Genomic DNA, 27,161 nt, shown 5'->3' with positions numbered 1-27,161 from the left:
TGCTGTTAATGTAGCTGCTAAAATGCTTCCCACGACAACAACTTGGTGGAAGAAAATGTTAATTAAGCTCTGCTTCTCATCTACCATATAAAATTTTCACGATCTTGTAAGAATATAAAGAATCGTTTAACTCACTTGAACTTACTCAACATGTGCTTGAGATATTTTCGGAGTCGGTGGCTCCATGAATACACCACAGCTCTGTCACAGCTTGCCAGCAGCACCAGCACCACCACCACCACCCTTCCTCCCCCCTGTTATGTAACAATCAACTACCCGGCCCTCTCTGTTAACACTTCCTCTAGCAATGGTTGTACACTCACAAGTATAAAAGGGAAATTGGCCAAATTTGGTCGAAATTTACGCATTATACGTTTATGGCGAGTAGACATTCGCGTGAAAGACAGAAAAAAGTTATAAAAGAGTCACAATGTTAATGGAAAGTCAACAGTTTGGCAATGTCACGTCTTTTCCAAAGCCAGTAGAATCACTAGCGCTCATGTCTACTGTTGAAAACTTACCTCCAGATTTAAAACTGTCGATTATGTCCAATTAACTGTTGTTTTCTTCCTTCAGCCCAATTCTAGTGCACCGACAAAGGCTTGTGTTTGCCGCCAGTGCCATGTTGCATTTGAAAATTGTCTCAGCTGAAGCAAAACATCATTTCTTCATTCTGTATCAAATACACCGAGTGATAAAACTACCGTGAAATCGGGTTGAGATTTGGCAACGTCTGTGGTCAACGTAACCAAATTAGGAACAACATCCGGTTTCATACAAAGTAAAAATACGACCAAAAAATAATAGTTACGTACACACGGCTTTACACTTTGAAAATGTAACTGTTCTGCTAATATTTTGTGCAATTTACTATCACTGTTTGTCTACGTCAATAAATATTCATCCACATATTTTTTCCAACAGCGTCAATTGCTTCATTTTGTTCTGAAATAAGCTAGTTGTTGTAGCTAACTTGACGCCGCCATTTGACGTGACGTTAAGAAAACACAGAACGTTGTATCGACGCGTTATGTCATCCGAGCGTGCTTGTAAAAACAACAAACCACCCGGCCGGTGACAGAGTTTTGGTGTGTGTCCGTCTGCTTTACCTTAAATGAACCCACACCCGTCTTTCAGACTACCTACTACACGCACACACGCACACACACACACACACACACACACACACACACACACACACACACACACACACACACACACACACACAAACAAAACCCCGTTATTTTACTGCGAGCTCAGCGCTGATTGGTTTATGAAACGACCACGAAAGCCAATCAAATTTTAATGCACGTGCTGCAGCGACACAGGGTGGGTCCGCATCATTTACTGACCGGGCAACCGAGCGGCTAGCCGTGTGGGCGGAGTTTTCACGCTATTGAAACCAGGCCATCAGCTGGACGAACCGTTCAGAGCCGACGGCTTGTTCGATAAGAACGTCCATTTTAAACACAGGGATGTGACACTTGCAGATATAAACTTATAAAATGTTTCTTTTTGATAAAATAATGTCAATGCGTGGTCCTTTTCATTAGCTCAGCAGATAACCGCGTATGAGAATGAGTCCTCAAACAACTTCTGCCTCTATTATGATCCTGTTCAGCTGCTCTAAGCAGTCAAGTTATGCTAGATTGCCATTGTTGTAACAGATGTACATGTGTGTGTTCAAAAGTTTAGAGGTCAAATTAAGTTAACCCAGTTTTAGTACATTTTGGGTTCATTCCAACATAATATATAAAGCACAATATTCCTAACTTTCTCTCTCTCTCTCTCTCTCTCTCTCTCTCTCTCTCTCTCTCTATATATATATATATATATATATAATATTTTTTATTTATTCTACTTTATTAGTCCCAGCTGGGAAATTCTTTTTCTGCATTTAACCCATCCTAGATTCTCAGAATTACAGATATTTCAGTACAAGTAAACTTATAGTAAGAAACTGATTGTTTTAATGGTTGATATGACTGACCATACACACTTTTTCACTTTAAACACATTCGTCACATTTGCAGTTCTGATGCTGATTTTAAAGAACTGGTAGATTTAGAGCAGTGACTCTCACAAAGTCACAAAGATGACAAACAAGACTGTGACGCAAGCCTATAAACATTTTTATTCAAAACCACCTGACTACCTAAAAATTGCACAACAGATTAATCAATAACTAGTTCCATTAACACACACTGCCAGGTTCTCTGCCAAAATATTGCTCAGTGTTTGTTTTTAAGTCCTTGCTTAAGACCCACTTCTTTGCTCTGGCTTTTAAACATAACTGAGCATGACATTTGCTTGCTTTTACATTTTATTCCAGTTTTATCTAATTTGTTTTCATTCATTTTTATTTTGTTTTACTGTGTAGTGTTTTATTTTGTAGTTGTTTTGCTGTTCAGCACTTTGGGTAAGTGGTGTCACAGTAAATGTGATATATAAATTTGAACTTTAAATGTTAAATTAATAAATGGATCATTTTGAAAAAACCTTGAGAGCAGGTTTTCAGTTCATCCATTTAATCCATTTCCCCCCTGTGGAACTATGAAACTACATAGTTTACTACAAACACATAATTATCTTCACACACAGTACTGTTTTTCCACATCGCCCACATACAAAAAGAAATTGTGAAGGGGAACATTTAACGTAAAACCAACCTGATTTACAGACTTAAATGATCCTGTGGCCTTAAATACTCATGTACACACCAGACCCTCCAAAAAAATAGAATCTCACTTTATAGATATAACCCATAAAATCTTGTGGACCTTACAGTGGTCCTTTCAAACTAAACTGGTATTCAACATGTTCAACTCCCATAAATGGAGACAACGACCTTCATTTTGGATCACTTTCACACTTTAACCAATGGTGAAAAGAAATATGTTTACCCTGCTGAGGATTTGCTTCCTTCGTCATTTGTCTTGTTTGAGTTGAGGCAATTTCTGCGCTTGATGACTTCTCATTACTGCAGCCAGGGGCTGTCCTCTAAATACGTACAGTAAAGTCAGAAAGTCAACTAGTAATTTATGAATATATAGTGAACCATGTACAGTTTGCTCCAATTTGAGACTTTGCCCAAATGACCTAATTGTGCAGGTAGTTTCATGCAATTCAAGATGGAAATGTACATGGAAACTCCGGAGCAGTTAGTGCCACCTCTGTGCAATATATAGTAGAAACCATGAGTGGAGCCCTGCAGTGTGAACCCAGAAATCATCTAGACTTGCTGAACACCACTTAAATTATATAATTCAAATTTGCAGCAGATGCTTTATTTTTACATTAAAACTTGCTCAAATATCTTGACAGCCCACATTCATTCTACATAAACAAAGACAAACATTACAATTCAATTATTTTCTAAACCGGCTGCATGTTAAGATCATAAAACTGGTTTTCCACCACATTCACCAAATACAAGCAAACTGCATGCATCCGTCTCCATCGTGCATCATATGGCCTGCTTCTGACCCATTTACATGGCCACTCCTTAGGATCTGTAGCCAAGAAGATACTGCTTTGGCTAGAAGCCTGGACCACAGAGGAACCAAGTCTTTAAGTGATACTAGTTAAGTATCGACACCTTGTTTACTTAATATAATTCAGTCCCTTTAAGCAAGGATAGTCAAGTGCATACACCCAAAAGACTTGCTGCATTCTTCAGACCTGGGTGTCTGCTGACATGCATGGTCTCCTGGGAGGAGAATTTAATAAAACTAGCACAGGTCTCCCGGGCGTGGGCTTTGGCTGCAGCATTGGCTAGAATATGCATGATCCTCAGCAGAGTAGCCTCACTGGAGAGAAACAGGAATTACAAAAAAAAAAAAAAAAAAAAAAAAAAAATTAAGAGTAAGACATTGTACAGTTACAGGGCAATACATAACAGGTAGCTACTTTATGATACAGGATGGAGACTAAATAAGTTGCACACCTGCCGACGTGGATGCTGGAGGCCAGGCACCAGGCAGCCGCCCCCTCTGCTGTTGGAATCTCTTGCAAGACTTGGCGGGCCAAGCACAGGGCTGCTCCAGCAAGCTGTACCGGAAGAAACACTACGCACTGGCCCTCTAGTAAAGACAACTCCAGCAGATAACGGGCCATCCATACTACCTGCCATGCACAGATAACAGGATTGATAAGACTTAACCAATCAATAATACCAAAGAGAAAAATCACACTGTGTAGATGTACCATGGCACTACAGCGAGCAACACAAGCAAACAGGAGGAGGAAATGCAGGGGAGGACTATAGGAGAGATCAAACTTGAGCGCAGAGAGGACTTTGCGTTCCATTCGCAGCAGCTGATGCTTAGAGTATGCATTGTCCATCAAGCTGCAGAGTCCAGACACCTGGATGAAGTAAAAGGGTAGAGAAAAGTGCATTCACAAGGTTTCAGCAGATAGTTGGCTTAAAAAAAAAAAAAAAAGGACAAGCAATATCTTTTCAACTCAAACAACAAATTAGCTGATTGTAGCTTTATTGTTGGGAAGGGTAAAGTCAGCATACCTCTGGGAGGAGGCTCTCTTCTTTCTTTGCTGCAAGGAAGAGGCAAACCATGCCAAGGAGCTGCAGGTTGGCTGTAGTTACCTTCAGCTGTCGCAGAGCACGGTTGAGGAGGTGTATGGCTAGATAGAGGGTCTCTTCTTGGAAATGCATCAGCTCCTGACAGAAGGTAAAGTTGTTCAAAATTAACATCTATTGACATGGAGCAAAGTTAGGCCTTTAACTCTTTCACATTTAATAAGTTTAAGACCTTCAGGATGGGCCAAGATTAACACTATAAATAAAACAACAAGGAAGACTCACATGAACTTGAATGATCCAGTCCACCAGGACAGCCCGAGTGGCATCAGTGAAATTCCGAGGGAGGTCAGCATTGGGAAATGAGTGCCATGTTTGAGTTCTCTACCAGGAACAAAAAACAAGAGACTTGTTCTTAAAGCGATGATGTGCAGCAACCAGTCCTCTTGGACGACACTTTATACAAAACATTTTAGGAACAAGGTTGACTCAATAAAGAGACAAAGCAGTTTAGCAACCAATTTAACAAGTTTAGTCAGGATTTCTCACCATCATATCCAAAAATATATCCCAGGCATATGTCCGGTCCCAAACGAGGTCCAGTTTTTCAAATGCCATCTCTACTTCGTGGCGAAATAGGCTGGGAACCAGAGCCTGCAGACTGTGAAGACCTTGCAGCCCATGAGGGTAAAGCAGCACATGCTTCTCCACACAGTCATCTGCTGCTCAGGACAAGATGAAAGGAGATAGTTTCCAAACTTATTGATTAGTCATATCCTTATATGAACAATAGCAATTCATTTGGCAATTTCCTATTTAATATGCTCTGGCTCTACAAGCATACAGATACATTCAAAAGAAAAAAAAAAAAAAAAAAAAAAATAAAAAAAAGATTTCCCTTATAATTCTATAAAATGGTGATACTAAAATCCCAGAAGTTGACTGTCAGGATGGTCTTTCATCAGGTTAAAAAATGCTCACTCAGAAATGTGGTTTGTAATGAGCCCCTAACTTTAAGGTGACCCACAATAATATAATACTCCAACAGCATAACAAACTTGAACACTGGGTTTAAGATCTTTTTTTCTATAATTTTCCATCCATTCATAGCCAGGAAATCTGCATTACTTAAAGCTAAATATCAGTCAAAGCACTGTGGTGTGAAAGGATGTTTGAAAAACTTACCGTCTACTCTACCAGCTGAACATGCCTTCTTGTCCTCATGGAATTCCATGATGATGCTTTCACTGGTTTGTGTTGACAGCCTCCTCTCCTGCAAGTAAGGAACGTGTTACATCAGTGCAAAATGCACTTGGAAGTAATGCTTACACCGTAATGGGAGAAGAATAAAGTGCAAGCCATGGTTCTAAACTCAGCTGGTTGTGAGCAAAGGTGATAAACAGGACACAAGGCATACCCATCTGTGTTCTGGTTCTGTTTTAACTGGGGCAGTCCTGGTCTCGTCTACTTCTGCAGGCTGCAAGCGATCTATAGGCCCACATGCGTTAGCCCAAGTTCTTAATGGGGCTCTCCTCTCATCAGCCTAAAGGGACAATATAGCATCTTTATATTCCGAAGCTTCTGTACAGGAAAAACACGTCTTTTCTTTTTAACACCACATGACAAGATTTATTGTCATTGATAATGACTCAAGTGGCTGGAGAGAACTGACAGGCTTAGTTAGAGTTAGTTATGGTCCTCAATGAGCTGCTTCGGCCTCCTTCATCAGAGACTCCTCTGACACCTGGGATCATGACAGGCAAATGTAATTTTCTTAACACAAGAAACAGGGGTCATCTAAAGTGCACAGCATAAAAAAAGAGAACTGCTTTACATGACTGGAGCCATATTTTAAAAAAAAAAAAAGTGATTTTTTTTCTGTTTTGTCAGAATTTTAATGCCTGAGCCAAACAAACTTAAGTGGGTCAAAGAAGAAAATGGTTCCAATGTTTGATAGATTATTTTTATTACGTGTGCTGAGGACTGGGTCTGCAGAACACGCAAAGCTCACCTTCTTGCGTACGTCCAGCAGAGGCTTGGCGTCGCAGAACCCAGTCCTGGCCATGGTCACAGCCGGAGACGAGAGTTCTTGAGCTGCAGCTACTTATCAGAGAGTGTCGCCAGAGGTCCGAACGAGAGAGGAGCCGCACCGCCCAAAGCGACGCTAATAAGGCCGCACTAATTAAGGGGGGGCTGGCGTCAAGGTGGACAGGTGAAAACTTCCGGTCGACGCTCAATAACCAATTTTATAAACTTGTTGCAAACAACAAAACACATTTCCTCTCTAATACTGACTAAATGTTTGATATAAATTAAACGAAAAATACCTTTTTAATCCCAGAAGGGAAGTTCTACATATCTCCTACTAACCATAATGCTTACAAAATAAAATAAAGGTGCAGGGTGTAACTAAATCAAAGGTCAAAGACAGAAAAATGTAATACGGCATTAAAAACCGTTTCTATTGGCATTTAATCAGTTTACTAAAATATTGCTGTTGTATTTATCCTCTAAGAATAAGCTATTAACATATACTTGCTGTGGATCAACATACACGACAGCTGCCACATTTGTGCCATTTTTATATGGTATCTCTGAATGGCCAAACAACTCTTTTGAAGAACCAAACAGGGCTACTCAATACGTAAAAAGGCCATAACCAGGTTTTCCATGTGTCCCCGCTCTAACACACCTGACTCAAATTATAGTGCAGAACTTGATAGGCCAGGTGTGTCCAAGTCCAGTCCTTGAGATCTACTATCCTGGAATTTTTAGATGCAACCCTTCTTCTATACGCCTGAATCAAATGGCTCAATTCCCTCCTCCATATGTCATTCAGCTATGCAGACTTCTGGTAACGAGCCATTAATTTGATTCAGGTGTGTTGGGAAAGGGTTGCATCTAAAAGTTGCTGGATAGTAGATCTTGAGGACTGGACTTGGGCACCCCTGTGATAGACCAATTTAACATGATTCTGGCGTGTTGAAGCAGGAACACAATGAAAACCTGCTGGATTGCAGGACCAAATTGAGTAGCCCTGCTCTAAGCTTGAAAACTGCTGTACTGGCTTGATTTGATGGACGCTAGAGGGCCGTATGGGATAAGGAACGCTTTAAAAGGCACACAGAAGAAAACACAATTTTTAAGTAGTTACCTGTGCAGTCATCGGTGCACCTCAGGCTACTGGATCCAGTTGCAGATGAGAGATGTTTATATTTGGAGGAACTATGCCCAATAATAGCCACCATCCTATAACCACTGTGCAAGGAGTATAAAGGCATTTTAATGCCAATCTCGACCACTGGAAGTTAGTAACTCTTACACTATGTGCCCTTATTTGCTTTAAAATAACATCCCCAGTAATTCTTTAAATACTGAATAGCATGATAAAATAAACATAATTCTAAATAAGTCTAACATTTAAGCTCTAAATATTAAATAGATAATAACAGGATATTAGTATATGCAACTGTCATGCAATGTAAAATTAGTACACAAAAGACACATTTTTATTCAGTAAAAATGTTTACTGGCACATTATAGTTGCAAATGTAATCAGCTACCGTACTGTAGCAGGTATCACCCGTTACATTGTAAAGTCTTGCAAAGGGGGGGCTGGAAATGCCTGCCAGGACAATGTCCTCCCCTTAAAGATTGCTTTTTTTCATTGCCATCTGAGCCTCAACAAACAGCAAAAAACAAAAAAAAACAAAAAACAAAAAAACATAAAAATAAATAATAAAATTTCTCTGTAACACCAGCATCAGGTATGACATTCCTGACTGCTGATCACATTCAAATATACAGAGAAGCAAGGTAACCTTAGTAAAGCTGCAAATCAAAGACTACAAAGCTGCAGGCCTCCCCTTCTACTAATGCTGCATTCACTATCGAGCTTTTTTTTTTCTTTTTGGTATTTACATAATAATGAAGAGGCACTTGTTGTGCCAGTGTATGCCTACAGGAGAGATCAGGGGTATGTACTTGCAAGGTAAGCTGTGAAGCATAGCTTAAAGCGTGGCCAGCAGCAAGGTTCAGAGTATGGCTTCACAACCAACATTAAAAAGAGTCCAACAGCACCCCCTTGTGGCCATGATAGCAATGAAGGCAAATCCACAGTGGAGTCCCATCAGTGCAATGGTTCCCGAAATCCGGCACTCCCTTTTTCTAACGCAGGACTCGAGGACAGAGTGTGATGGTTGTGCCTGAGCCAGTGAATAGAGGTGCTGGAGTTGTGACGTCAAAATCAAAGCCATTCAATCACATAATCATCTGCAGGAACTGAGGCCACCTCATGGTCGCTGCCGAGTCAGAAACCTGCTGCTTCTGTAAGTTTGAATCAACACTCATTCAGACATCTTTCACCCCATCTCTCAATCATTTACACAAACTTATAGAAGTAGAAATTAAAAAAAAAAAAGAAAAAAGTGACAAGGGGTATCCTAGAGCATGCTGATTTGGTTGTGTAAAACCTTTAAGTGCCATTTTGGTAAGAATATGGTAGAAAAAGTATCAAATTGTCAGCATTCCTAAACATATTAACTCCAGGCTCCCTTAATACAACATCATGAAAAAAATATCTGATTCTTAAATAAGTTCAGCATTAATATACTCTGCTAATGTAGGCAAATGTGTCCTAAAGTCTTACGAATACTCCTTTAAAATGCTCGCTATATATAAGCTAACTAAAAACAACTAATTCAGTTTGACAACGCAGACTTGAAATTAAATGCCTTTTCTGGCTAAGATCACAACCACAGAAGCAATCCTCACATGGTATCCCCTTGAAATGAAGAACTTAAAGCAATGAAAAAACAAAAACATTAAGATGTTTAAAAAAAATTTAATATATATATTTTATATACTTAAACAAGACAATGTGTCTTCCAAAATTTGAGAAATAAATGGACATAAAGGGTGAAAATTCAACAAACAGAAATCATAACATAAACAGGGATTTGATGTTCCTTTAGTATAACTTAAAAAGCAACCAACACCTCTTCCAGCATCACGGAATAACATATGCTTGCGCCAGTTGGAGCACTTTTCAATCTGCTGTTCACAGCATCTCTCAATCATGAATCATCATGACTCATGTATGCAGGTTGACATTTCAGCTTAGTTATACAGCTGATGTTTTGAGTAGTTTCTTCTTTCTGCAGGCTGAACCAACAGCTCACGCAGCTTTCAGTCGAACTGTAAACCTGCTGTTCCAGACATACAACTGCATACATGCAAGTGCTTTGACAGCAGCATTTAAAAAAACACAAATCAGACTTTTAACATTAAATGTGGAATCATAAAGTGTATAACTTCAAAAAAAAAAAAAAGTTAAATTTTGGTCTCTTACGAACAATTTCCTATTATTTAAATATGGGGACAATCGAAAGCTTGTTTTAAACACACACACAAAAAAACTTGCTGATATTAATAATAGATAAAAAAAAAAAAAAACACAAGATTGTTGCCTAACTTTTCAGCCAGGGAGTGAGATTTTTTGGACCGAAGACAGTAAGTAGCTGTGCTTTGGTCTCTGTGGATAGGCTGGAGAAAAACTGCTTGAAAGCCTTGTCTCCATTTTCCTCTTTTTTTTCTCTCTTGGTGAAACTGGCCTGGACTTCCTTGCATTTCAGACCAGTAACTCAGTCTCTCAGTCTGGACACAGCAACTTGGGACTAAATGCATGACTGCTGCAGAACTTCCAAATTAAATTAATGCAGCCTTTACAGTAATAGACAGCCATGCAATGGATCTTTATCTGTAATCCTTACTCAGTCAACTAAGCGGTAAGCTGGTCACAGAAATCAAAAAATTACATGCCAGCTTCCCTTAAAAAATACTAGCTTGATGAGTGTGCTGTGTAGTGTCCTCTGTTGTTAATATTTCAGCAAAGTTTAAAAACATAAAAACAGACACAAATGGATGGCTAAAAATCAAAATGGTTCATTCATTCTCTGCACGCACACACACATTCATATCCTCTCATCAATTCGCATATACACTGGTGCAGTGCAAACACAGTAATGGCCTTACCCCCTTTCTCATTTCCCCCCTTCTGTAGGAAAATTCCACACTTGATTTGTAACAGCAAGTTCCAAAAAGAGCACTTGTTAAATTCTTTTTTAAATCACAAATTAAAAAAAAGACATATGCTGAAGTATGGCTTTACATTTAAACCGTAACAACTGATGAAAGAAAAATGTCCTTTTCCGCAAATATTTTCAATTTCCTTATTTTTGATTATACTTTTTAAAATTCTATCAAGTATGTTTATGTTTAGATGCAGTATATGCATGGGTTGTTTGGTGTGTCTGCAATTGTGTAAAGCACGAGTACAGCTGGTAAAGAGGTGGTACTTGCTGGCATAACCTGGTTTTCAAAGTGTAAAGGCTTTGATGTGGTGCCCAGTGTAGTGCAGCCGAGATCCAGCAGGGAAGCCTAATGTCAACCCTGAGAGGACATACAGGGACAAAGCTGCCAGTCTATCTACACAAACCCGCTGAGGTCAGTCATTCTTGGTTTGTATGTTCATTTCCTACCTATGATCTGTGTCTTGTCTGATTTGTGTGTATATATATATATATATATATATATATATATATATATATATATATATATATATATGATTAATTACATTAAAGACAGGATGAAAATGTGTCTTGTGCCACTTTTTTGTTTGTGTCATTCAAATTCCTCAGCAGTGCAAGTGTGTATGTGGGGTTGTGATCGTGTGCCAGCCTGCCTGCTTGTTCATGAGTGATCTGAGTGATCATTCCCGTATGCTGGCAGAGTAGGAGAATTGAGGGAAGTGTGTACGCTGATCCGAGTCATCTGCATCTAAACTGTCATCTGCAGTGTACACAGGGGGAGAGAGACAACCACATTGCAAAGATGAAAACAGAGCTCATAGTTACTCAGAAAATAAAAATACTGAACACAAGCACAAATAAATCTACTCACACTTGTCTGGAGGAGTTATTGTAATAGTTTGTGCTGTGAACTCATCATCAAAGTAACGGGTGTCTGTCTCTGATGTTACCTGGGGCTTGAAGGGTGGATTGAGCTGAGGCAAAGGAGAAAATGTATTATTTTCCTGACAGATAGCCCATCTTTAACGTCATGTTGTTTGTTTCCCTCTCAGTCTCTCACCTTCTTGTCAATGACATCCTGCCAGTTGATGGAGATGAAGAACTTATGGGTCATCACTTCTTTGGCATCGTCTGGTCCGCCTCCAAGCCTGTAAACAGCACAAAAAAATTGTTTTCTTCACCTGTGCATGGGCTTTGAATAATTGAGTACACACTGGTGCGAAAAATGTACAACAGGCACTTCTTATTTTTCTCTACACTTCCTTATATTCTCTGCTTTCTACACACATTTATTGTTAATTTCCTTCTACTTACAACAGCATGTGTTCATAAGCCTGCAGGCAGAGCACAATGTGCTAATATTAGCAGTTCTTCTGCAATTACCAGAAATTCAGGGCTTTGACCAAAACAACAATCAATTATGTCGCTGTTTGAGGCCATTACCCTGAACCAAAACTAATCAAGAATAAACACCGGCTTCAGTAACGTGGTTACTGTTTTTATATAGCTGGATGCGAGGGGACTCGGAGCACAGCAGAAGATTCAGAAAACTAATCAAATGAGTGCAGTTGGTCTTAAATCCCAGGAAGGAACCCTTTCTTTAGCTTCACTGCATGTGCTATCTTATGTTATTGTTCACTTGTGGGGTCCTTTAAACTTCTGTCTTTAAAAAAAAAAAAAAAAAAGAAAATACACTACTTACCTTTGTTTGGGATCCTTTTTGAGCAGGCCTGCCAGCAGGGCCTTGGCTTCTGGGGCCAGGTTCTTAGGGAAGCGGATTTCCTCCATGAGGATGAGCTCAAACAGGCGTTCATGGTCCTGGTTGTAAAACGGCAACCGGCCGCACATCATTTCATACATCACGACTCCCAGTCCCCACCAGTCTACTGCTCGTCCATAATCGTTGTCTTCAAGCACCTTACAAAGTAGAATTTAACAAGATTTCAGAAACAAAACAGTGCAAAATATCAATTAACCCTTTCTCGATCACAAAATAAAACACAAACCTGGAAAAAAAATCTAATTAAGTATTAATACTTTTACATAATTGTTTATTAAAGCTCTGTTCATAGTTAATTTATTTTACATACCAAACAAGTTCTACCTGCTTAGCTGCTGTCCTTACTACTTATCACACAGCGGCTCATCATAAAACCAACTACCCCAAAATATTATAATGAACCTTCCTGCCCATCAAAACTAGTTTCATGCCTGTTCTGATTGTAAAACTAATTGATGTGCACAGTTAACATGCTTTTACCTCTGGTGCAAGATACTCTGGGGTCCCACAGAAGGTTTTCATGGTGGCACCATCTGTGATCCCCTCTTTACACAGCCCAAAGTCTGTTATCTTTATGTGGCCATCTTTGTCCAACATGAGGTTCTCAAGCTATACAAAAGCAAAATTCAAATTAAGAGTCAAATCATTTAAGACATGGCAAGAAAATTAAAACTGATAAATCATTGAAGGCACCCAAAGCTGCAAGTTGTAAGTGAAACTTTATGAGCAGGACTCAACATTAGCTTAAAATACTCTTTCCACTTCATTCCACCATGCAGTCATTTTTAGCACTGTCAGTGGTGTCCCCGCTCTTGTAAGTTTACTCTGAAAAAATGCAGCACTGATCACGTGTCTTGAGACAAGTGAATCTGTTCACTTACTTACAATGATAGCTTTAGCATCAAAGCACAAACATTTATTACCTTTAAGTCCCTGTAAACTACATTGCGTGAGTGTAGATATTCCAGTGCCGACACTATTTCCGCACCATAGAATCGTGCCCTATCTTCTGTGAATACTCTGTCCCGAGATAAGTGAAAGAAGAGCTGCAAGAAAATATGAATGAATTAGTGAATATGAGAACAAAGTAAAAACACTTCAAGTTTCCTTTTGACATACAAGGTCACAATAATTCTTGATCTGAACAGACAATACCCTGCAAAAGTCTTAAGCCACCCCTCAGTTTGTACATACTGCTGGTAAAACAAGAAATAGGTGCAGTGATTTCTTGAAATGTGCAAACATAAATACAATAACAATATATAAGGCAAAAATAAAGTTTGTACAATTTTAATGGACTGAAAGTTACTGTTTGGTATGGACACCTTTATTCTCCAACACATTCTGAACTTTTAGTCTTTCTTAGTCTTAGGGAATAGTTTTCCAGTTTTCCGGAAGGACTTTCTGAAGCTCTACTTTAAATGTTGGCTGCCTTTTATTTTGCTGCCTCTGTCAAGATGATCCCACACTGCCTCAAAAATATTGAGTTCCAGCATCTGAAGAATGTACATCACTCCATAAGACCTGTGGCCACTGATCTGCCATCTTTTCCCCCCTAGTTCATCTATTATAAATCATTTTTAGGTCTCAACTTGCCCAGTTTTTACACTTTTTTTGGCAAATAGGTATTTAGGAATAAACTTGCTGGTGCAAAATTACTGCTTTACGCCAGTCTAAATGTATTACTTTCCATTTTTTTTTTTTGTAGATATAACCAAGTATAAGAATTATCTTAAGGAACTTCAATGTTCCTGAAGATACCATATAAAGCTGACTTTTCACCAAGCTGTCCATTATATGCAGATACAACACCAGTTTACCTGCTGGCGTAGGTGGTCATTTTATGCTTGAACGATTCATTTAGAGAAAAGTAGAAAATGTCCCAAGATAAAATATGAAAGACTGAAAAAGAATTCCTGCTCAAGACTAGGGCTGCTCGATAATGATAAAAATGATAATCATGATTATTCTGACTGAAATTGAGATCTCGATTATTTAACAGAATTATTCATTACTCACTTTAATAATGTGAATTTTTATCTATGCATCTAGCTATAGTTTGTCTCAGACCAGCAGCTATGTTCTGCCTGGTGTGATCTGGAAAAAATGAGTCTGGAAACATTTCGTTTTCATGTTAAAATCTGCATCAATGAAATGTTGCGTGAGATTTATATACGGCTCTATGGTGCGACTTGACCACAGGTCCGTAGCGGTGGCAAAACATCAGACTGTAACCACGTCCTTCACAACACCCTCACGACACTCATCGTACAGGGCAGGGAGAGAAACACGACTAAAATGATGACAACATGGCAAGTGATACCGTTTGTCCAAAGTGTTGAGTTTCTTAAATCCCGGGTTGTTCACTGTGTTAACTGAGCACTGGTCTTTGGCAAGAAAAAAAAAGTCTATAACGTTTGTTATCTCTCTTTGTCTCTGGGAGCTGGTGGATTATTTATTCACGACTCTTCAGTCATGCTGTAACCGACTGCACACAGACTTAACTTCAAGTGTCTGCGAAAGAGCAAAAAAATCGGATCATTTAATTTTTATGATCGCTGAAAACCCCGATCGTAATTGAAATTAAAATTCGATTAATCGCACAGCCCTACTTAAGACCACTTGAAAAGATTCCAAGAAAGTCTGGCTCCCTGGAGACAAAATATATAGAAATGAAGGGTGAAGGGTCATAGAGTAAGTTTTTCTTTCATTACTTATTTAGTATGACTTTAAACACTTTCAGCCTGAATATGCACCACATCTGTCAGCAAACAACATTTAGCTTATAAAGGATTCTTATATAAATGTTACCAAATATCCTGATGATAGATGTCAAGGCTTTAACCAATGACACTGCAGCATGTTGTTTTTCCCAACCACATTATACTTCTTTTTGCAAATTTTCTAAAGAGTAGCACACAGATACAACACACATGTAGGCCAGATGACAAAATGGAACACTTACTTCTCCTCCATTTGCGTACTCCATCACGAAGCATAGCCGGTCGTGTGTTTGAAATGCATATTTTAGTGTCTGAGAAGGAAGAGGGAGGAAAGTGTCACTACATAATCAAGATTAAATGACCTCTAATTTAAAAATGAGAGGAAAAAAGAAAAAAAAGCTGACCCACCGTTAGAAAGGGATGCCGCGTGTTTTGGAGAACTCTGCTTTCTGTAACTGTGTGAGCCACCTCATCCTGTAATCATAAAGAAAAACACATTCAGTACAAGCAGCAGGAGAAAGACCCCATACTGATATGAAGCCATCAATACTGCAATCCGATAGCACTAACTTTAGCAATGATGACTTCTTTGCGGAGGATTTTCATGGCATAGTACATTCCTGTGGCCTTCTCCTTCACCAAGATCACTTTACCAAATGTCCCTTTGCCCAGCAGCTTCAGGTAGTCAAAGTCGCTCATAGTCTGTAGGAGTAATGGTCAGAAATTAGCCACGACAAAGTACACGCTTCTACTGTTGCTCTTGTGCCACAATATTCATTCCTGGATTCCTCCAACAGATTTAAATAAATAAATAACCAACCAATTAACAAATAATAATGTATCATAACCATATAGAAACAGCCTGTCTGTTAAATGTAAAAAAGTATACAGTATCACTACACAGACTTCACATTGTAATTGTGACAACTTTTATAAGTGAATCACAGAGTAAATGTGTAGGAAAGGAATAAAATTATATGAAAAATATTCTATTAATCCTTGAAGGGAAATTATATCATTATATAAGGAGTAATGCCCGACCAGGTGTCCATTATCAGAAATGAATGGACTTTGCGGAACCTAAAACCGTGATCAAACTATGGTACGTCATTTTATTGGCAGGATGGAGGGTAAATTTGAGAAGCCTGTTTATTTATGCCACATATTTTCCCCACACACACTCTCTGCCTGCTGGTGGGAGTGTGCTAACCTGCATGTGCAAACACATGTGTCTTTGCACATTGGGGCAGAGAAGAAATGTGGATGTAGATTCAGAAAGGACATGCCATCATTTAAATAAGTTAAATCACGCTGATTAGTATTTAAACACCAGTATTGAGTGTAGATGAAGAAATAATAGAATAGCTGTACTCCAACAGCTGATGTTTGACCAACCTTGTGAAGCTTTTTTTGATTCCTGTACTGGTTGTTAAATAAATAAGTAATTCAATACATTTATATCTGTTTGGGTTTAAAAATCAGAAAATAAAATTGTATGTCAAATCTGATGTTGCCTTGCATAAAAAAAAGACCTGTCTTTGTAAAACAGTGAGAAAGTTGTTTTTCTGTATCAGTCGATACTAAATCTCAGATATTGGTATCAGTATCAGAAGTGAAAATAGTGGATTAGTGCATTCCATATATATATATATATATATATATATATATATATATATATATATACACACACACATTAACCTTCTGTCATTTTAAGGTTGTTTCACTTAAAAAGCTTTGAGAAAGAGGCTTAAAGTTTGAACAACTTGCTCAATAAAGATGAGCTTAGCAGGACAAACATGTCATGCACTCAGCTGCCAGGCACTGCTTGTGCAAATACTAACCACTTTTGAACGGGATTTGGACACAGCAATCTCCATCTCCTCTGCGCCGCTGCTGTCACTCGGCGAGCCAAATTTGATCTCCATGGGCTCCTCGTCCTGCTGCTGACTCTTCAGGCTATTTGCTACTGCCTGGATCGATCGCATCCATTCCTCCCTGACCCAGAAGAAAGCACATACTGACCTTATCAAATCTAATGTCGTGTCTAAGTTAGCAAGGGTTTATATTCTAAGAATATGATTTTTTTTGTACATTTCTTTATAAGATTTGAATCAAAGCTTGCAAATACATTACTGTGAGACTCGTTTTAGTCACTAAAATGTATACACAAATAGTTAAAAATGCATCTTTAAGAAAAATGGTGACCTAGCAAGTTAAGTTTAGAGTGTAGAGGATAATCTGTGTGCTATTCAGCAGGGGGCTTCTGGGATTTGGGACTTGGCAGAGTGGATACAAACAAAATGCAATGATGGTTGCTTGACTTAGAGGTGAATAATCAGATTTAATCTGGCACAGAATCCTATTTGGAGCATGATGGTGGTTTCTTCTCTTATGGTCCAAATGGCTTTCAATAAATGTAGTAAACAAAAGTCCCTTTAGGTCTTCTGTGTTTAAGTTTCTACCTTATGTTTTTCTGTACTTACTTCTTTCACAGCATGTCAAAAACTGACACCAAAACCTATATTATTCCATATTGATACTAATGCTATGTTTCACAATACATTTTGTGATATGTGATTTAACTGCAATTACAGTGCAGCAAAGAGAAGTTTGCTTGTTGATAACCAAAAATGTATAAGCTCAAATTATTTAATTATGTTCAACTTGTCTGTTTAAAGAAAAAGAAAACATGCAGCTGAGAGCAAATTGTGCTGAAATGTCATAATATGATAATGGGGGAGGAGGCAACATGGCTGAGCTTTATTGGGTTTGACTCAGCAAAGTTTCTTTCCATGTTACTTCTACCTACGTTTCTGCTGTCTCACCAAGACCACTTCAATGACACAGAAAAACACAGGACTTTTACCTCTCCTCATTGCTTTCTACATGGAAGGTTCGCTCAATAACCGAGGTCCACTGCAAACAACGAATAACAAACGTATTGGGCTTGGGACGTTCGGTCTTCATCAGCTGGCACTCTGAAAAGCATGTACACATCAGCTGAAGAACTGAAAGTAGCCATGGCAACACACAGAAACACACAGCTGAATATATGGAAACTGTGTTGAAAACACACCTGCAACAGAGAAGTTGTTCAGTGGCGGGAGGTTGTGGTCACTGGATACCTCAGGCTTCTCTTTGTATCCAATAAAGGAGCCATCGCTTTTTAAGATGAAGTAACGAGGACGCCATGTTTTAATGTATTCACCTGAAACCAGGGAAGATAAGAAATTTTGTTAAACTTTTATACTGTTTCCTTGTGTGTTTGGCTCTCCCATAGATTGTCACGACACTCTGTACATAATATTACATTAAGAATCTAATCTGAAAGTGACTGAATTAAACCATCATAACTGTCCTCCATCAGTAAGGGAGTTAAAAAAAATGTGACACAGCTAACAATCCTGTGGAGAAGAATTTTAGACTCAAAATAAATATTCTGATGATGAACATAAAGGTTCTCTTACCTCTCTTGTGGAGCCATCCCTCTCTAACAACACTGACTTCATTCATGCTGGGGCTGAAGACTGTCTGTGCAGGTAGGGGGCTGCAGACAAGCTGATGAAAATTGTGGAAACTGTTCCAATTGGTCAATTGTCTGACTGTGGTTCAGATGAAAATATATATATATAAATATATATATATTTATATTAGGTAATACCTGGGGGAGGAAAAGACAATAAATATTCTTTAAATGAATACAACAAGTGTAGGATAAATCAAACAAAAACAATTCTCACTATGGTCTTATGTAGCCATGACATTCTGTTACAACCCTTAACCATTAACCATCAACATTCATTTAGGTATGAAGAGCTGTAAACCATTAATATAAGGAGAGTGGAGCAAAATTCCATAAAGAAAAAAATGTATGAGTGCAATGTCAGTATATTTTTTCTCTTTATCCCATTGACTTTTAAAGGTGTGCAGACAACTGCGGTATGATTACTGACAATTCAGTTCCTCACTTTGAAAAAGATACATAGCCAGGGGTAATTTCCACTTTAAACATAGAGGAACCTGAAAATTAAATGACAAAAGACACCGGCCACAAGGGAAGTAAAACTACAGTCAATGAGACAGAGGTAAAGACATTACGTGAAAGTGATTTCCTAAAGCAAAGCATTGCTTTTCAAACCTATATTCTGAATGATGTCATCACAGCATGGTGCTACAATAAACTCTTGACCATCTTAAGCTTGTTGTTGCCTCAAAATACAAATCCACCACAAAGAAAACAACTGAAACCTGTAGTTTTATCACAATGATCAGTGCCAGGTCCTCAAATCATCTCATGTAAACTTACTTAACATACAGATTGTCTCCTTAACTGTTGTTTTACAAGTTAAAATTCTAGTGATGCCATGTAATGCCTTTCATCTAACAATGGGTAAAATGTCTGCATAGTTAAGGACTGCAAAATGTAATGGTCTATAGCACTTCTTGATGAATTGTTAGTGGGGAGGCCTTGGTGATTCAGGGTCCGTCCTGAATCAACAGCTTGTGTTAGATAATAGGTTTATCAGAATCTCAAAGTATTTCAGTGAAAATGATGAGGTTGAATACTTTAGAGCATACAGTCGCAAAGGCTGTTTGAACTACTTTGTTTACCAAGATAAAAACAGATAAGGCATCCCTCGACTTCAGACTTTTTATGGCCATCCATAGTAATCCATAACTTTACTGGCCTGAGTAATAATAGGTAATTGCTTTTCGAGTTAATAATAAAATGGGAAACTTCTTTATTGTGAATTGTATACCAGCCGTGTATATATATATATATATATATATATATATATATATATATATATATATATATATTTAAAAAACGACATCCAGAAACACTGCAGCAATAAAGCTTTATGTTTTTTTGTCTTACTTTTATTTCTTTTGTCAAAGTAACACCAAACACAGAACAACTCTAGAGGGGACAAACAAGAGATAATAGTTACGAATGCAATACCTATGAAACTCCGTACTTGAATACATTTTAGTAATGGGAAATTACGTTGTGCACAACTGGCAGCCAGCTGTACTACCGTAACGTAAACACATCCATATCGTTACAGTGTGGTAGCTAGCTGGGACAAAGTCAACAAACATTACCTTGTAAGTACAAGGCTTTTCTATCGTCACTTAAGAGTAACAAAACTGCTACAACACACTTCCAACACTATAACTGATGAGCATCTGGAGCAAGTGGCGCGTAGGACGGCAGTGAGGACACTGACCACGAGCGCATTACATTCAAACAAGGCAGCTAGCCAAAATATATTTTAAGCTAACAGCTAGTTAGCATGTCAGTTAGCCACTTGCGCTAGTTCTCATTACTATAGCTCTTCTTACCTCGGCTTCAAAGGTGAAAATATTCACAGCCGTTGTCCCACGAAGAGCCTCGGAGCTTCGCTGCACAAACCTCCCACCAGTTATCACTTGAGGCGTGTGTGTATTGAACTCTGTCAATGATCACACAGCTTAGCGGAGTGCTCACCAAGCTTGTTTCTTCTCACAGCAGCGGCGTGCTTGGTCAGTTGCTGCTGCAGTGCCTTACCGAAGCATACGCAAGCAGACCAGAGAATAAAGTCCACTGAGCTGGGAACTGAAGAAAGGAGCGTGAAATGCGACCACAAACAATGTATCACTCCAGGAGAGATTTTAATAAGTCGCCTCTATATGGCTTTAAACTGGTTAGTCGCTTTCTTAGCATGGAAGTCCGCCGTCTCCGACTGTCACTACAACAGCCCCGCAGACGCATACAATAGGAAGTGACGTACATCACCAGAAGGTCCACTGTACCTGTACGGGTTGGTGTGAAAGTACATCTAGTACCATGCAGTGACCTTAACCTCACCCTGACAGCAGAAAACTAAAGCACATAGTCTGCCATTTATTCTGTTAATAGGAGAAAAAAAAGTCCATTTCATCTTGTGCTTATACCAGTTCTCATAGTGAATTCCATATCAGAAGTGGATATAACCCACAATTGATGCAACATGGTTTGTAAAAGGAGAGATTAAACAAGAGTCAATATAATAAATGTTCTTTATTATTCAGATGCAATTTCCAAAATTCTGTATACAGGGTATAAAACGTATCTTTAATAGCCAAGTCCTGTCAAGGAGCTTTACTTTGTTTTTGTTGCTTTCGTTGCAGGTAGCGTGTCCGAGCATCACTGATTGTGGTTTCATTGTTTCGCTTTTCCAGCTTCTTCATGACATCTTCAGTAGAAACCTCTGAAATAAAGAGCAAAGTAATTGGTCATAAGCAGTTGTAGCAAATATGTCATCAGTATTTAGTATAAAATTACTATAACCAGCTTAGACTGCATGAGAAAAAAATTATAGTCACACTGACACAGATTTAATGACTGCATTTAGACCCAATTACAAAAACAAAAAAAAAAAAAAAAAAAAAAAAATTATAAACACAGATCTCCTGCAGACATTCACACCTACATATTGTTAGAATTCTTTAATCTGACTAATTCGTAACCGGAGGGCCCTGAAGAGGGTGCTGAGGTCAGCGGAGCGTACAATGGGGACAGCACTCCCCACCCTACAGGACATCTTTATGAGAACAGCCACAGCAAATAGGATCAGGAGAGACCTTCTTCGTCCTAAAAACTGTCTGTTCGAGTGGCTGTGCTCTGGCTGGCGCCTAAGGCTCATCAAGGCACAGAAAGACTCAAGAGGAGCTTCTTCCCTCACGCTGTCAGAACTATAAACTCTACCTATCATTTACTCCTCACTTTAACAAGGTTTTATATATGGCAAATTTGGTAAATATTGTTTGTGTGAGTATATATACACAATACACCACATAAATAAAGATAATCACTTATTAAATATCTATTATAATTATTCTGAAAACCTTGTTCTCTTTTGGCAGCTTCTCTTTCTTCCCATTTCCTCAGCTCCTCATCTGTGACTTCTTCTCTCGCCACACTGCTGAGTTCATAGGCGTCCACTTCGTGGAGTTTAGGTAATAAATCCTTCACCCACTCATATCGAATAGGGCATACGGTTCGTACATACACCCGTGAGGTCACCAGTACGTCATGGAAGATGATCCAATTCAGCTCTGCCTCCTGGTCAAACAGCTAAGAAGCACAACAAAATTAGATCAGAGGATTTGTTAGAGAAAATGTGTGCATTTCTGCTGTAGTTTGAATTTTGACATGTTTATGTATGTACAAAAAGATGCTTACTGATGATGATGGATGAATGTGAACCATAGATCCATGGCCATCCATTGTGCAAAACACTTTTCCAACTGACCTGTGAAGAAAATGAAAACTGATTGACGACTAGAGAAAATATCTTTTTCTGTGGAATATTCAAAGAATCCTTAAGACTAGACACTATCATTATAAGTTACAGAGGTGCTACCTTCTGGCAACATTGGAAAAGTATCCTGAGCAAAGGCACCGTCTGAAGAGCTCGTTTTTATTACCATCATACGTTTCTATCGGAAAATCTCTCCTCTAAAAGGCAAAACAAAAGACAGACACACACTTAGGAATAACTGTGCATTCTGGGTGTAATGTGTACAGTAATGCAGTGGGAAACAATAGAAAGCATGCTTCGGTGAGTAATGAAAACACTGCCTGCTGGAGGCGGAGGAGAATCTCTCGCAGCTGAGTCTCCACACTAAAGGCTGACTTCAGCGCCCTCCAGTGGATCCAGTTCTCTTTACACCACGCTGAAGGTCTGTCACTGCAGAATCAAAGAGCAAAATTCACATTCATAATGCAAAAAAAGTCCTGGATACAAGCCATCGAATGATACCTCTCTCATAGCATTAAATTACTTTTATTCACCTGCTTTTGCACGACTGAAACACATTGAGAAGTGTGGCAAAGTCGTTCATACCACCAGTCTTTGCAGCCAGTGCTTTGTGTTTCTTATCTGCCTCTTTCTGATTCTCAGGCTGACCTGCAAGATGCACAAGATCAGTTAAAGTTTGCAGTTTAAAAGACAGTGCCTTTATTTAACACTTTCACTAATTTTCTGCATATAATATTACTCAAAGCATGACAAATACAAACAATTTATAAAAGGTCTGTATTTCAGTCTGATGGACTCAATTACCATGTCTGTTAAAAGAGAATAACTTTCGCACACCATTAACATCATAGACGGTACAGTCTTACGAAAAATTTAAGAATTCTCTCTCAGTTTTAAGGTTTAAGTATCAGCACATCATAATGGTAATATGGTCCTTGCCAGGTCCTAAAATGTGACTGTGTCATTAATTACTTAAAAACTACACCAAAATACAGAAGTGTCTGAAAGAGTAAATCCCATGATTTCATAGCTTGTAGACCCATCATTTGAAGGCATTTGTTGACACACAGTTCTCTTAGGGTCACGCCACAGGAAGTCTTGACTTTGACTTGTTGGAACACCTTAAATTTATTTTTTAAGCCATTCTGTTGTAGATTTACTGCTGTACTTGGGATCATTGACCCGTTGATTCACTCACTACTTTGCTAAACAGAGGATGGGCCAGGTCCTGTTGCTGCTAAACAAGCCCAAATCCATCACCGTTTTAGATGTTTATGTTGATAGGCTGTTTTTTGCCAAATGTAGTGCTGGGACAGCCTCTCCACTCCTCCACCTCTTCACTTCATTCTAATTTATCCAAAGGAAATTGTTCCAGGTGTCTTTTGGTTTGTTCAGACGCTACTTTGTAAACCTAAACTGTGCTGCTATGTTGTTTTTAGAGAAAAGAGGCTTTCTCTTGGCAACCCTTCAAAACAAGTCATACTTGTTTAGTCCTCTAATTACACTGTCATGAACTTTAACATACAACATGCTGACTGAGGCATTTTGTCTAAGATTTCGCTTTTGGGTTTTGCTTGTTTCTCTAAGTATTGCAGAGTCTGACCTTGGGGTGAATTTACTGGAACGTCCACCCCTGGAAAGACTGCCAACTGTTTTGAATGTTTTCCACTGGTGAATAATGTTTCTTATTGTAGAATGGAGGCGTCCACATTGTTTGGAAGTGACCTTATAACCCTTGTGAGACTGATGGGTAGCTAGTTGTTTCTAAGATTACTGCTATTGTCTTTTTATTAACGCACATCTGAATGCACCAGGCCAGCAAATTACTAAAACTTCTCAGTTTTTCACACTGCTTCTGCATTTTGGGTCAGTTTTTGTTAAGCAAATAATGACAGAGTCTCATGCCATGAAGATTTTTAGGATCACATCCTCATATGTAAAACCATAGCATTGAAAAAGGGTTTGCTTTCTTTTCACATAACTGGACATGAATATTTTTTTCTTCCCACAAATGTTTAAACCATACACTTCCACTGCTGACCTGGCCTGATAAAGATGTTTTCCACAGACAGCATTGCAGCAACAGGGAGCAGCAGGTCTTGGCAACCAAACGAAGCAGCTTTGAGCAAAGCTCTGGTGAGGCCAGGGTGCAGGGGGAACTCCACCATCAGCTCCCCAAGCTTGGTCACACTGCCTCTTCTACACCAGGTAAATAACATTTCATGAAACTTCAAGAAGAAATATTTAATCCACTGATTTTCTGCTTTGATAACCAAATCAACCATTCTCACCTATCAATGGCATCAAATTGGTAGAGCTGTTTTAGTGCTTCAAGAATAAACCTCTCCTCCGGACAGTCCAGATAAGGAAACCTTAAAAAAGGAACAACTTGTTATAATAAATAGCTTGGGGATTTTATCCTAACATGTATCAAAGACATAAAACAACAAGCAGCATACCGAATCACATCATGAACACCGAGGCACTTGAGTGTGAGTATCACTGCAGTCAGACTTGTTCTCTGAATCTCTGGAACTGTATATTCAGGCATGCATTTCTCCCAGAACTCTTTGGTATAGATTCGAAAGCATTTCCCAGCAGAAGTTCTTCCAGCTCGGCCTGCTCTCTGCTGGGCCTCGCTCCTGTTGGTGAAAAAACAAAACAAATGTTTCTCTGCTGGCAAGATCATCTCATGACCTTGGTTCTAGCAGCTGCAATCTTTATGACTTACTTTGAAATTGGCACAACCTCCAACACATCCATGCCCACCCTTGAATTATGGTTAAGCTGCTTTACAAAGCCGCTGTCTACAATGTACCTACAATGAGAAAAAGGAGATATAATTATGTTTTTTTCAGAGAAAACTGGATTTTAGAGTCATGGTTTCATGTTAAATCAGCAGCATCACAGGCCTGACTCACTTTATTCCATCAATGGTGAGAGATGTTGCTGCAATGTTTGTGGCCACAACACACTTCCTTATTCCTGGAGGTGGTGGCTGAAAGATCTGCCTCTGTTGATCTAGAACATGACCAAATACATCAAAATATGATTGAAAAACATTTAGAATATTCCATATAGAAAATATTCAGATGTTAACAGCTACTAAAGGCATTTTACCAGTTGGCATGGATCCATAAAGAGGCAAAATGAGAAGACCCTCCACTGTTTGGTCCTGCACATCATAGCGATAGTCTATACACTCAGCTTTTTCAAACAAAAAGTCGCAGGCACGCTCAATTTCTGACTGACCTGTCAAACACAAAGGAGTTCATGTGTCAGATATTGCGACCTTGAGAAATCATGATCAGAATGATCATCACTTGCCTGTTAAAAATACCAGAATATCTCCAGCCATTTCACTAGTGTGGACATCCAAGGCTACTTTCACCACCTATAAAGAAAAAGAGTCCGAAAATACTATAATATAATAACTTATAATGGTGAAGTTGTAAATCTAAAAATGCAAGAATAAACAAAAAGCACTCAACATAAACACAGTACCTCTTTTATGTAACCAGTGCTTTCTACATCTTTTGGTCCTACAGCTGAGCCAAACGTGCAGGTTACAGGAAACACCCTCCCCGGAATTGCAAAGACGGGACAGTTACAGAGGAAGGCTTTCAGTTTATCAGTTTCCAAGGTAGCGGACATCACCACCACTTTCAAAGGGAATGATCGTCCCTTAATTGCCTTGGAAGGGTTGCAGAAGATTTTCTTCAGCAAACCCAGAAGGATGTCCTGTGATGAAGCAGACAGATACTCAATCTGTGTGATGAGAGGCTAAGGAAAAAGCTTATAACATAAAGCATAGGCTGTTGCAGCTATTGCACAAAAAGAATGACTTACAGTGTTGAGGCTGCGTTCATGAACTTCATCTAGTATCACAACACTGTACTGAGAAAGTGCAGGATCTGCCAAGACCTCCCGGAGCAAACAGCCATCTGTCATGTACTTTACCACTGTGTCCTGGCTCAGACACAATTGTCATGTCAGCAAAGATGAACATGAAATATGTAATATTTTCTGCATGGGATGAGGGATCTTTTGACTCTCACTTGCGTTGTGCAGTCATCAAAGCGTACTTGGTATCCAACCTCCTTTCCCAGAGTGCATTGCATCTCCTGCGCGACCCTCTGAGCCACCGTGATGGCAGCCACCCGGCGAGGCTGGGTGATACCAATTTTACCATCTTTAGAAAAACCTAGAGATGTAAAAGAATAAATTAATAGCACGGGTAAAATTGGGGTTTGTATGTTAGTTAAACCAAGAAAGTCAAATTATGTTGTAGAAATGTTGCTCTTATTAATGGCGAATGATTTTATTATTTTTATTATTGCTCCTTGGTAACAGCAGAGTTGACCTCATTATCAGGAACCTGACAGTAAATGACAGCTTACCTGCTTCATGCAGGTACTGTGGAAGTTGTGTCGTTTTCCCGCTTCCAGTCTCGCCAGTGACAACCAGGAAAGTGCTGTCTCTGACAGCCTGAATCAGTTTGCTTTTGTGCCGATAGATCGGAAGATGTCGTGGCTCGTTGTCTTTAAGTGCCATTTCGTTGGTTTGGACATAACACAACTTTACCCCCAACAAAAATACCTCAAAAGAGCCCAACAGATAACACGATATGTAACATCAAACTACCGGTGCCTAACTAGTTGGTATTTATACTCAAAGGCGGTTTTATACTTTACAGAATAGAAACCCTTAATATTGTATTCGTTTTGAAAACGACACGACGCCTCA

The 27,161-nt window shown here is 39.0% G+C and overlaps 4 protein-coding genes across 7 annotated transcripts in view; all 4 read right to left on the bottom strand.

The window, feature by feature from the left end:
• The window catches only part of si:ch211-132b12.7 (uncharacterized protein LOC564531 homolog), a 10,703-nt gene extending 9,570 nt beyond the window's left edge, over positions 1 to 1,133 (bottom strand). The window contains exon 1 of one of the 3 annotated variants that reach the window (XM_041994483.1): positions 522 to 1,133. The gene's annotated coding sequence lies outside the window, so the exon portion shown is untranslated. The other 2 variants (XM_041994485.1, XM_041994484.1) reach the window with 2 other exon arrangements.
• Positions 1,134 to 3,265: 2,132 nt separating this feature from the next.
• Positions 3,266 to 6,709, bottom strand: LOC121645510 (cyclin P). Its single transcript, XM_041994003.1, has 9 exons — positions 6,549 to 6,709; positions 5,955 to 6,080; positions 5,723 to 5,810; positions 5,087 to 5,259; positions 4,823 to 4,921; positions 4,523 to 4,678; positions 4,207 to 4,365; positions 3,947 to 4,125; positions 3,266 to 3,809 (listed from the first exon to the last, which is right to left on the bottom strand). Exons 1-9 carry the CDS (start codon positions 6,600 to 6,602, stop codon positions 3,641 to 3,643), a joined length of 1,203 nt encoding a protein of 400 aa, XP_041849937.1. The 5' UTR covers positions 6,603 to 6,709; the 3' UTR covers positions 3,266 to 3,640.
• A 2,655-nt stretch (positions 6,710 to 9,364) lies between these two features.
• akt2 (v-akt murine thymoma viral oncogene homolog 2) lies at positions 9,365 to 20,646 on the bottom strand. 2 transcript variants are annotated; one of them, XM_041994057.1, is made up of 14 exons: positions 20,476 to 20,646; positions 18,597 to 18,790; positions 18,206 to 18,337; positions 17,996 to 18,107; positions 16,971 to 17,124; positions 15,700 to 15,831; positions 15,538 to 15,603; positions 15,372 to 15,440; positions 13,330 to 13,452; positions 12,887 to 13,015; positions 12,329 to 12,543; positions 11,687 to 11,774; positions 11,498 to 11,600; positions 9,365 to 11,386 (listed from the first exon to the last, which is right to left on the bottom strand). In XM_041994057.1, exons 2-14 carry the CDS (start codon positions 18,640 to 18,642, stop codon positions 11,307 to 11,309), a joined length of 1,449 nt encoding a protein of 482 aa, XP_041849991.1. In that variant the 5' UTR covers positions 18,643 to 18,790; positions 20,476 to 20,646; the 3' UTR covers positions 9,365 to 11,306. The 2 variants fall into 2 exon arrangements, with proteins under 2 accessions (XP_041849991.1, XP_041849992.1); XM_041994058.1 differs by having other exon boundaries at positions 18,597 to 18,731.
• A 507-nt stretch (positions 20,647 to 21,153) lies between these two features.
• On the bottom strand, positions 21,154 to 27,160 carry dhx40 (DEAH (Asp-Glu-Ala-His) box polypeptide 40). Its single transcript, XM_041994056.1, has 17 exons — positions 26,816 to 27,160; positions 26,474 to 26,619; positions 26,265 to 26,384; positions 25,920 to 26,156; positions 25,743 to 25,809; positions 25,536 to 25,667; positions 25,337 to 25,436; positions 25,147 to 25,233; positions 24,875 to 25,057; positions 24,707 to 24,787; positions 24,457 to 24,614; positions 22,949 to 23,063; positions 22,736 to 22,844; positions 22,518 to 22,612; positions 22,337 to 22,406; positions 22,000 to 22,228; positions 21,154 to 21,362 (listed from the first exon to the last, which is right to left on the bottom strand). Exons 1-17 carry the CDS (start codon positions 26,967 to 26,969, stop codon positions 21,244 to 21,246), a joined length of 2,202 nt encoding a protein of 733 aa, XP_041849990.1. The 5' UTR covers positions 26,970 to 27,160; the 3' UTR covers positions 21,154 to 21,243.
• Position 27,161: the final 1 nt, after the last annotated feature.

This window comes from Melanotaenia boesemani, chromosome 9 (genome assembly GCF_017639745.1).
Source record: "Melanotaenia boesemani isolate fMelBoe1 chromosome 9, fMelBoe1.pri, whole genome shotgun sequence".
NCBI lineage: Eukaryota > Metazoa > Chordata > Actinopteri > Atheriniformes > Melanotaeniidae > Melanotaenia > Melanotaenia boesemani.
The sequence above is the reverse complement of the archived record's forward strand: the minus strand, read 5'-3'. Positions and strand labels throughout refer to the sequence as shown.